The sequence below is a fragment of the Nematostella vectensis genome, chromosome 2 (assembly GCF_932526225.1).
Source record: "Nematostella vectensis chromosome 2, jaNemVect1.1, whole genome shotgun sequence".
Taxonomy (NCBI): Eukaryota; Metazoa; Cnidaria; class Anthozoa; order Actiniaria; family Edwardsiidae; genus Nematostella; species Nematostella vectensis.
In genome coordinates this window covers 4698105-4709511 of record NC_064035.1, presented here as the reverse complement: position 1 = coordinate 4709511, position 11407 = coordinate 4698105, and the positions used below count along the sequence as shown (strand labels likewise).

The 11407-nt window shown below is 39.7% G+C and overlaps 2 protein-coding genes across 5 annotated transcripts; both read left to right on the top strand.

The window, feature by feature from the left end:
• Positions 1 to 29: 29 nt before the first annotated feature.
• On the top strand, positions 30 to 7320 carry LOC5508929 (globin-2). Of its 2 annotated transcripts, none has more exons than XM_001629427.3 (4): positions 30 to 232; positions 4539 to 4695; positions 5474 to 5699; positions 6612 to 7320. In XM_001629427.3, exons 2-4 carry the CDS (start codon positions 4556 to 4558, stop codon positions 6747 to 6749), a joined length of 504 nt encoding a protein of 167 aa, XP_001629477.1. In that variant the 5' UTR covers positions 30 to 232; positions 4539 to 4555; the 3' UTR covers positions 6750 to 7320. The 2 variants fall into 2 exon arrangements, with proteins under 2 accessions (XP_001629477.1, XP_032233671.1); XM_032377780.2 differs by lacking the exon at positions 30 to 232 and adding an exon at positions 2989 to 3072.
• A 145-nt stretch (positions 7321 to 7465) lies between these two features.
• Positions 7466 to 11318, top strand: LOC5508901 (serine/threonine-protein kinase Nek2). 3 transcript variants are annotated; one of them, XM_001629426.3, is made up of 9 exons: positions 7466 to 7614; positions 7908 to 8025; positions 8140 to 8357; positions 8639 to 8876; positions 9497 to 9706; positions 9781 to 9872; positions 10205 to 10278; positions 10486 to 10549; positions 10668 to 11318. In XM_001629426.3, the coding sequence occupies exons 2-9, from the start codon at positions 7927 to 7929 to the stop codon at positions 10921 to 10923; spliced, it is 1251 nt and encodes a 416-aa protein (XP_001629476.2). In that variant the 5' UTR covers positions 7466 to 7614; positions 7908 to 7926; the 3' UTR covers positions 10924 to 11318. The 3 variants fall into 3 exon arrangements, with proteins under 3 accessions (XP_001629476.2, XP_032233667.1, XP_032233666.1); XM_032377776.2 differs by having other exon boundaries at positions 10649 to 10740; XM_032377775.2 differs by having other exon boundaries at positions 7522 to 7620.
• Positions 11319 to 11407: the final 89 nt, after the last annotated feature.

Genomic DNA, 11407 nt, shown 5'->3' with positions numbered 1-11407 from the left:
AATATCAACCTTATATCTCTAAGTGCGTGAAATGACCACAAACAAACGATAAGATGCTGCGAGTGTTTCGCCCTTTTTGGTGTCACGTGAACAACGCGATCCTTAAAGTTCAATAGGACTTCTGGGGAATTCAACTATTCAGTAAACAATCAAATCGAGTTGTAATCCCTGGTCGAGACAGCGGTCCGTTGCAACGAACGGCCTAACACAATCAACATACTTCTAAGCCAAGGTAGGTCTGTCTTTCTACACACAAGCATGAACTCTGTTGCTTTTAAGATGGCCAAAAAGTGTTCAAGAGAAAAAAAGGAGGGTTTTTTTGGTCGCAGGGTTAGCTAGGTTAAGGCTAGTCTTGATTGCCTGCGTTCTAGACAAGACCGGAGGCGGTAATGGTACATGTGACGGTGATACTTTCTAGCCATTTCGCCATTTGACTGTTAATTGTGATATTTTTCTTCGGCCTCATTCGTTGTTCGTCTGATGATTTGCTATCCATGTGTACTTCTTCGATGCACAGCTGAAAAACCGATCATCAAAATTGAATTTCGAATGGGCCTTATTCATCATCACCGCTATTTATAACTGCTTAGATACCGGGCCCTTCCATCTCTGAACTTACATCAAAACTATTCTAATGTCTATCTTATTCTGTGTTTCTAACCCTTTTCGTTTATTAAAGAAAGTCTCTACGCACCCAGTCCCCTTGTTGACTGACAAATTTGGGATTTATTTTATTGAAGGATGGCCAAATAGTAAACTATACGATATCCATACCTAAAGACTTAGATACGTAAAGCTCATTTTCCAAATGCCCCATGCACTCGCAGATGACACCCAGCTGTACCATTCTACGGGACTGCATCCCTGGTAGTAGAATCTTGATGATGGTAGACCAGATTCATATTGATGAGGGGAGGGGGGTGGGGGTACCCTTGGCAGTAGGATCTTGATGATGGTAGACCAGATTCATATTGATAAGGGGAGGGGGGTACCCTTGGCAGTAGGATCTGGATGATGGTAGACCAGATTCATATTGATGAGGGGACGGGGGGTGGGAGTACCCCTGGCAGTAGGATCTTGATGATGGTGGACCAGATTCATATTGATGAGGGGAGGGGGGTGGGGGTACCCTTGGTAGTAGGACCTGGATGATGGTGGACCAGATTCATATTGATGAGGGGAGGGGGGTAGGGGTACCCTTGGTAGTAGGATCTGGATGATGGTGGACCAGATTCATATTGATGACGGGAGGGGGGGTAGGGGTACCCTTGGTAGTAGGATCTGGATGATGGTGGACCAGATTCATATTGATGAGGGTAGGGGGGTAGGGGTACCCTTGGCAGTAGGATCTGGATAATGGTAGACCAGATTCATATTGATGAGGGTAGGGGGGTAGGGGTACCCTTGGCAGTAGGATCTGGATGATGGTGGACCAGATTCATATTGATGAGGGGACGGGGGGTGGGGGTACCCTTGGCAGTAGGATCTTGATGATGGTGGACCAGATTCATATTGATGAGGGTAGGGGGGTAGGGGTACCCTTGGCAGTAGGATCTTGATGATGGTGGACCAGATTCATATTGATGAGGGGAGGGGGGGTCATTATTAGGAAGCGCGCTCAATTCAGTAAGATCACCAACACTATTATTACTGCAATTTTGAGTAATCTGTGAATCCCGCTCATGAATTCAGTGACAAAATACGTTGCGGCTTCCGTTAGTCGAAATGCATTGAGCTGTTTTCATTGGCCTTCACTCAGATGGCTTCCAATCACGCAATCACAACAGAGTATTGACATTTCCCTTGTCAATAAAAACTTGGTTGAAAAAAATAAGAAGCGGTTGAAGCATTTTAAACATCTTGGGCGAGAGTTGTCAGAATACTCAAAATTACGGTAATATTGGTAAAGGATTTGTCCTTTGACAAGTTTTGTGCGTAATGTCGGGGTGTGGTTTAACTCGGCACACTCAGGATCTCTCGATACTGCACGACCAGTGCAAAAGACAAAAACACCCCTTGGGCGGCATGGAAAGACACAACTTGTGTCCAGTTTCTATAAACGCCTCTTCCGAACAGGCGTCTCCCTGAAATAAGCACCTCCCAACCCCCCGAATAATATTCTGTCCTAAGAAGAAAAATGTTAATTAGCCCCTCCCCCGAATAAGCTTCTCGCCTAGAGAAAAAATAAGCACCCTGCACTCTACGACTTCGATTACAAGGGGGACTCTACTCTACGTGAAAAGGGAAATAACGAAACCGGACATTACAATCCGCCACAACATTTTATTATTAAAAGCCTGTTAGTGTTCATGGTTTTCCTAATTCTTTTTTTTAGAGCATGGTTTCTCCTCCCCCTTACTCCCCCTTATAAGCGCCTCTCACGAATAAGTACCTCACTTGTAACTTTAAAAAAAAATATGTGAACAATTAAACGCCGCAGCAAAAAAAAGCATTGCACGCTAGCATTAAAAAACTCCCTCTGCCCCAGAACCCTCTGCGCGCCTGCCTCCGGCAATTCCTACTCTACTTTGCGTTTTCGTTTCTTGCCCTTTCTCTTTACCTAAGTGACTGTGTACTAGTTTATGCAAGCAATAAAACCGAAGTAAGATATATTGATAACTTTTACATCTTAACGTAATTCACTTACCGGCGAAAAAAAGCCCCAAACCCTTCGCAATTTAGATGAAATTTCACACCGCAGTGCTGTTTTCATCATTGTAAATTGGAGTTTTCCGTTTTAAAATAAAGCTTGAGTCGAAAAAGAAAAAGGTTTTGAGCCTCGTTTTTTGCCCCTAAATGTGTCATGTCGGTGATGATCCCATAACGTAAAACAGAAAACGTAAAAATTCCCGCGGAATTTTACAAAGGTGCAATAATTCACAGAGCTACATCATTAAAAATCTTTTATTGCTCTCAAGCTTTATGATCGGGTTGTATAATCCGATAGCTATAAATTAGAGGCACGATTACGTGAGTCTGTGTATCCTGTTTTGACTACATGGCATTCGATCTTTTACCCTTCCCACACAGCAGCACAGTTTTTGGTGAAGTCAGTCGATTCTACTCAATCAGGTAAAAAGACGTGTAAAAACATTTATAGATTTTCCCCACCGACTAGATAAGAATGTGTTGATATGCGCAGGTGAATTCGTATTTGTATTAATTTTAGAACTTAAATAGAACTCGTCATCTTTGGTATCGAATACTGATAACCATTTCTGTGGTAAGATTTGTTAATAGATGCGAGTCCCTAATCTGAATATAGAAAAATTGCTTGCTCTCTTTTTGCATTGTTCTTTACCCTTTTTACTTGAGTTTTTTTGTTTGTTTATTTATTTATCTGAACTTCTACAAATTAGTTTTTCTTATAGATCCAGTAATAGATGCCTATTTGTGTACGTGAGGTACTTAAATTCTATCCTCTCTAAAGAGATTTAAAAATGTTAAGAGAAGCATTCATATTTGTGTTGAATATAGCAAAAATTCCTAACCTTAATCTCATGATTCGGCGAGATTTCAAAATCTGTGCAATGAGGATCCAGAAATTCGTCACTATTCGGGGGGAGGGGGAGGGGGGCTGGCAGCCACTCACCAGAAAAAAACATAAAAATGTGAGGGGGGGGGGGGGGCTACTTCACTCAGGTTAGCCCAGTATTTTTTTCTCCGCGTTACGACATTGTAACTTCAGGGGTGCCATTTTTTGACATTGTTCGGGGTTATATCGTCACAGGGACAATACCTTACTAACTCTGAAATGACTCAGATTGTAAAAAGTATCAACATATTGTATTTTAGCATGAAGATTTCAGGGGCGGATTCAGAATTTCAAAATAGGGGGTGGATAATGGCCGGATAGACGGCTTGTAACTGATCCAGTGGTTCTTGGTAGGTCACATAGATCTCAGATCTTTTACTTAAAAAGGGGGGTGGATTTCAACCCAATCCACCCCCCTGTATCCGACCTTGAATTTAGGTTACAGCTCCATTCATTATCTCTAAACGACTTGTAGACTTCCACAATCATTATCATAATAATCATAGTTTTTCAAAAATAAAGTGCTTTACAATGTGTCATAATTAAGGCATTATAAATTGTTAATCTAAGATGTCTCAATGGCACCTTTATTATTATTTCTTTTCATTGTTTTAACACTTAAATATTAATATTTAATATTAATTTTAATATTTAAAAATATTCAAACCCATTTGGCGTCAGATGAAATTCCTACCCTATGATAAGTGTATTTTCAACAAAATTAAAACATCGAATGGGGGAAAGACAGAACTAAAACGCTTCCGTCATTAAATAAACTTAATGAAGTTCAAATAAAAAAGAGTGTTTCATATAATGCGATGTAGTCAAATTTTGTTCGTGGACTCTAATAATAACAAAGTTTATTTTTACCTGAATTAAAACAACGTGTCAAAATACGAACACCTAACTCTTTGCTATGAAACTTGTTCAAGCAGTTGTTTTTCGTTGCGATGACAACAAAACATATAGATATAAAAAGTAATCCTTTCCGTTGATTCAACAGATAAGAAAGATCTGAACATGGGCTGCTCTTCATCGTTAAGCCAGGCAAATCTCCCTCGTACAATGCCTCTATCGGAGGCTCAGAAGTACCTCGTCCGTGAAACATGGGAGACGATAGAACCGCAGAAACAAACGGTCGGCAAAAAGGCTTTTCTCAGGTAAACTACAAACTTCATCCAAAGTTACCATAAAAGGAAACTCGTGAAGAGAGCTTAATAATTTTCTTACAACACTCCAATAGCTAGTCTGAAAGGACTGTAAGAGACCAAACTCCATTTGTTTAAACGAAACTTAAACAATCAAGGTACTATATAGGAGTACTAAAAGTGTTTACTTTGATTACAACAATTCATAATCCAGGAATACTAAAATATATTTTTTTTGTATCTCTATACGATGTTTTTGAGCTGTGCCCCGCGAGTTGTTCAGACGGGAATACAACATGTGTTTGTAATGACAGCTGCGCAATGTTTTCGCCGCTCCACAGATGATAATTTGTGTAAAAATACGAATACTTGGCGACTTCTGCTTGGCAAACAAGACTCAGGAAATGTAAACAGTCTCAGGAAAAACGCCGTTTATTCATTAGATCTTGCATGTTGTTGGCAATGTTTTTGCTTCTTTGTTCTCTGGGAGAGATACAAAACCTTTCTGCCCAGCGCATTCTGGCAGGAAAAAAAACAACGAGCTTTTTAAATCAGAGACACTGGCTTTCGAGGAAACATAATTCAATGATAAGAAAATATCATTTACGGTCTGATAAATGCAGACCTTGATGTTATTCTATTTCGATAAAAAGATATACATATATTATTACAAGGGCTTTTAGACTTTTTATACTATTGACTCCCGATAACTTAAGCTTTTAAAGGAAATAAAAAATGGCTTGAGTTACCGGGAGTAAAAAAAATCCTTTTGAAATCGTTTTGCTTTCAGATTTTTTGATATGAACCCCGACTATCAAAACCTCTTCCCAGAGTTTAAGAGTCTATCTTACGAAGAACTACAGAAGGCCAACGCCCTGCACGGACACGCCAAGCGGGTGATGAAAGCCGTAGAGAACGCAGTCATGTCCATCGATGACGTCATGAGTTTCTCCGCGTACCTTGAGGAGTTGGGAAGGCGACACAAAACGCGGGCGCTCAAGCCATCTTATCTCGAGGTAAGTCCAATTCCAGGCCACCCCATCGGCGAATCGGTCTACCGGCTGTGCTAGACCAAGCCTCCCCCAAAAGGGGTCTGTAACTGTACTTGCAGGTACGCGATTACTCTATTTCTATCGCAAATTAAGCGAAATGTGCAAAATTGTGCATATTTGGGGCATAAGTTTGAAACTTTATAGTGATTTGTGAGGGGTGCCATCAATTACAAAGCTACAGTTGTACCACATGGTAGAATTGATTTATTATAACTCAATGTCGCACCATGCGATAAGCTTTTTGGATAAAAAGGACGCATGAGCCTATTATCGTTTGACAAAAGTAACTTTAGTTTGTAAAATAGTTATTTTGATTATCCAATATCGTTTACGATTGAATAGAACTGTAAATGCAATTTAGAAGAGGCGCCCTTTCACAGACGTTGTATACGTTTATGAAGATTAAGAATCTGGCCATGACTGTAATAAAAACGTGTGAGTGCGAGGGTTTATAAATCAATGAAAGAAATTGTATTTATGTCAAAAGGTTGCAAAAAATGCCATGAGCTCCCTACCTACCGCATATTTCAGAGTCAAAGCCACACTTTACAAACTCAGCCACTCTGCCATTTCCAAACCCTGTTAGCCTATACTTAGGCTATGAGGGCCACAATCTTCAACTAGGTTATAAAAACCTGAGTACTAAAGTGTGCATGAGTAAATCCAGGCAGGGACACAGCACACGCAGCCTTTAGCCATATTGCCATTTATGCACACAAAAACAGAGCCATGATATTATTATCCAACGAATTACTCGAAGCTTTAGAGGCGGATCTAGGGTGGCACAGAGGACAGTCGCGCTTTACATGCGAAAATTATGTAAAAACTGACGCACTTTATGAAGTACCCATTGAACCAGTTATTTGTGGATTTCAGGCGATGCATGGCGCTCTTATGGACACGTTACGTAACCTACTGCAGTCCCAATGGACAGAGGAAACCGCCGAGGCCTGGAACAAACTTTTCTCTTTTATATCAACTACGATGGTGCGAGGCCTGCAGAGCCGTGACTGAAGCATGTCGGCGATCACGTGACGTGTGTCTTCCTGGCGGTGACACTTCACGTTATGCATCCCAGGCAACCGTCACGTGATGTGTCTCTATAGTTACAGTCACCTGATGTGTCTCTATAGTTACAGTCACCTGATGTGTCTCTATAGTTACAGTCACGTGATGTGTCTTCATAGCTGTAGTCCCAGATAGTCACGAGATTATTCTCCACACCACCTTACGCTGCTTGTTTCCATGACGACAGGCATTATGTGTCTTCATAGCGGCAGTACATGATTTATACTATGCTGCAATTGAATGAGTTTAGTTTGTAAATATTTAGCACACAAACATCTTACTTAAAATAAATAACATTGAAAAAAAAAGGAACAGTGAAACATCGAAATATACTTTGTGCATGCCCTGGCGGCCATCATCAAGTCCCAAACCTTTCCCAAGGGGCCCAGAATAAAAAATACAGTTCACGTCGGATTTGTGTGTGTCAAGGCAAGTATTAACAAAAACGACGAGTTTCTAGAATGTGGACTTCGACTTATTAGAGTGTGCTTTCTTATAAATAAATAAATAAATCGCTGTTCTAATTTTTTTTACTATCTTAATGCGAAAGCGGGGTTACCCAGCAAATTTGGCAACTTAGCTGTCAGCCGTCTGTAACTCCGATCCTAACCTATCCTGGGGGGACTTTTGCTTCGGGATGGTAAATTGTTTTGGCTTTTGGGTTTCCTGTGGTAGACGTACTCGTCCAGCGGTTAGCATAACAACAGTTCAAAATCAACCAATCAGCGAGCAGCGCACGAAATTCAACGGGATTCAACTGTGTTGGTCGCCATATTGAATCAAGTGTTCCATTGAGTAAAATCTTCTAAAGGTATCAGTAAGTATAAGAAAAAAAATTGTTCTTTGTAGATGAGTACTGAGTATTGTTTTTAATTATTTTATACGCTGTGCAATTCTAGTTTATTGATAATGAAGGCATTAACATTTGCTGGAAATTTATCGTCATCCGACTGACGCCAAAAAAACTTATTTATTCCTGTTGTAATTGCAAACGCTATATGCTCTGTCCTTGAATTCTGTCGTAGAGTATGGATACAAACTTGGCAATCTCTTCATCGCTTTACTACTAAGTTTTACACCACTCAAATGATTGTTTTGTTGTAGGATTCGTTCATCGGAAACCATGCCCTCCGGTCGACTTCATGATTACGAGGAGCTGGAAAGAATCGGCTCAGGTTCCTATGGAATCTGTAAGAAAATTCGCAGAAAGAAGGATAACAAGGTAGCCAAACGTTTTGTCCATACCGCATCAAACCGAACCTACTAGAATTACTGCGCTACTGGTGTTATCTGCTGTAATGTTTGGTGTTATCTGTTATCTTCTACTGTCCTCTAGGTTCTTGTATGGAAGGAGCTTGATTACGGGCAAATGTCCGAGACTGAAAAGCAGATGCTTGTTTCTGAGGTGAACCTGTTACGAGAGCTCAAACATCCGCATATTGTGCGCTACTATGACCGCATAATCGACCGGACCAACACCACCATCTATATCGTCATGGAATTTTGTGAAAATGGTGACCTAGGGGCATTGATTAAAAAACACAAGCGAGAAAAGTAAGTAACTTATATTCGGTTACCATCGCTGATGAGCATTAACTTGTTACTTAACAATACTTTTCTTTAAGACAAAAATTCACACAACATTTTTTAACCAGGGATACAAACATAGTTGGACATAATTCCCATCCTAGCTGTGAGCCATATTTGGTCATGGCATAGCAACTTTCTTTGTTATGTAGATTTTAAACTGTTTTCTCAACATAATTATTTGCATGTAGTGTGCAGTAAGTAATTTACCTACTTGATTTTAATATTTTGATATTTGCTTTCAACAGACGGTATACAGCAGAAGATCTTGTTTGGAAATTGCTGTACCAACTTGTGCTTGCAGTGCAAGAGTGCCATCGTCGCAAGGATGGGGGACACGTTCTCCACAGAGACCTAAAGCCTGCCAACGTGTTCTTGGATGCTAACATGAATGTCAAACTTGGGGATTTTGGACTTGCTCGTGTGTTATCTCATGATACTAGCTTTGCTAAGACTTTTGTAGGGACTCCTTATTATATGTCGCCTGTGAGTATACAACTGCGTCAATTCTTATTCGTACATATACACAATATATGAAGTGATATCTCCAAACTTCTCCTAGCCATGTATATTTTTATCCCTAAATATTTTAATAGCAATTTGAGACCATTGTGTGGGTGTGGTTAAGATGAGGGGTGTGGGTGTTTGGTCTATGTTCTAATGTGGGTGTCTTACCAGAGGTCCTGTGTTAGAAAATTTGATAAAAGTAACAAACATGTTATGCAATATCGGCTTGAAACAATATAGGACAATTTAGGACATTTAAGGCAAGCCTGAAATGTATTCCCTGCTTGAAGCTTGAAAGCAAATACCTGTACAAATAGAATTAATGTTTGGCTAAAGGTGTGAGTGAATGCATTTTTTTTCACATCCATTTCATTTCCTTTGTCATGGTTAAGTAAATAAGTAATTATTCCAGTGTCTTGTGTACATTCTTGGCAATTGCACTATTTGTTAAACTTTTTTAAAATAGGGTATTATAACAATATTCAGGGGCCCTCTATGCCTTTCTTCTGTCACGCCGTATCATATCTTTTTTTTGGTCAAGGTTTAGGATAACACTCACTCGTGCACTGATTGTTCACATTCTAACTTCTCATTCTTAGGAACAAGTGAATAAGAGGAGTTACAATGAGAAGTCTGACATCTGGTCTTTAGGCTGCTTGATGTATGAGCTCTGTGCATTATCACCACCATTCACTGCCATGGATCAGATAAGATTAGAGGCCAAGATCAAAGTTGGGAGGTTCCATCCCATCCCCAGTCACTACTCCTCCTCCCTTAGCCAACTTATCAACTCCATGCTGCAAGTCAATGTAAGTCACTTTCACTCTTTACTCTAATATTTTTGTATTGCTTTAAAAAAACAATTCTGTTGTTTAAACTCTAGGATGAAATGCGCCCAAGCATTGATGAGCTATTGAGGAACCCTTATCTTTCCCGGATGCAGAAGGAAAACCAAGTACTTTCATCGGCGCAACAGTAATACTACTTAATGTCTATATTTCTTGAGCATACCAGAAGCAACCCAGGGGGTCCCAAACGCTATGCAATTTTGTCTAAATGGGCTTTTTGGGAGTCTGATTGACACAGTTTGCAAAGCCTCCATTTCCATTTCTAATACAATATAACTTTGTTGGTTCTCGGCTTGTTTGAGGGTTTTTCTATGGGTTGTCTCAACCACACTGTATCATGGTTTTATCTAGGCCCAAAATATATTTTCGATAGGGTGGAGGGCAACCTTTGTGGCTACTCCTCTGTTCTACTGCAGTTACATATGGCTGTTGAATCAATGTTTATCTTGAATGCTGTAGGAATGCAGGTGACAAAGAAGATAGACTTAGAAGGTGGGAGAAGAGTCTTACAGAAAAGGAGAGGGAACTTGAAAGTAAGGAAAGCAAATCATTGTCTCAAACTTTTATCATTTCATTTCTTTAAAAGGCCAATCCAGGTAGGGGTAGATTTTATAAACTAGGAGACAATTATTCTGTTAGTGGATATCAAATTGCCTGGATTGTGTGATTCCTGCTCTCTTGTGGTTCAGAACCTAATTCTCAACCAGGCCAATAACCTTTGATTTTATTTTTATTTTCAGGACGAGAAAAGCTGGTAGCAGATAGAGAACGAACTGTCTCTGAACGAGAAGATAAGTGTAATAGGTATGGCATATTTTCTTCCCTTTAATGCGTATCAACAACGCAAGTTGATCACATTCTTTTTTTTAACGATTATGCTTTATTTCTATGCTCCAATGTTAGTCTGTTCCATCTCATTTAGGATGGAAGCAGTCTCACGGTATAATGGTTTCAATGACATCAAAAGACCCCGGTCAAACTTCTACCAGGATTTAGCGTTGGAAAAGGAGAACAACTGCGACTACGGTTACAAGCGACGCTTTGGGTACAATAAAGAAACTGCGAAGTTTGGCAATGATGATGGGTTTGCTCGTCCTATGATGCCTCCCGCCCCAAGGTTAACAGATTTGGGCATTGGAAATGCAAGAGTCACCCCTTTATGGACTGGTCTGAGATGATTATTATAATTATTAGACTTTATCGCTTAGCTATCTTTATGTATATATTGATATAGCTACATGTATGTACTTTGTATATAGAGAAAGTGGATTAATATAATGAACATTATTTTGCTTGACTGATGAACATTACTAGATCAATGGTGTGGGAAAACGATCTCCTTTTTTGTAGGAGTGCGAAAATGACTGTGTAGGAGGATATAGACAAAGCATTTCTAATATACTTAGCAAGGTTCACACGGATCTATTAATTTTCATAAACCACCTCCATTAATATAATCGATTATTTTGTAAATAATGTGAAATAAATAGTATTGCCTGTTAAAGTGTAAAGGCTGAAGTTAACGAGAATTGTTAGATAAATAACGACGTTTGAAGTACAATCTCTATCTACACTTTTGCGTTTTGCTGTTTACTGATGGATGTGTTTACTGATGGGCACTATGGATGGGTCAGTACGCAGCTCTTACAAGCTGCAATTTGA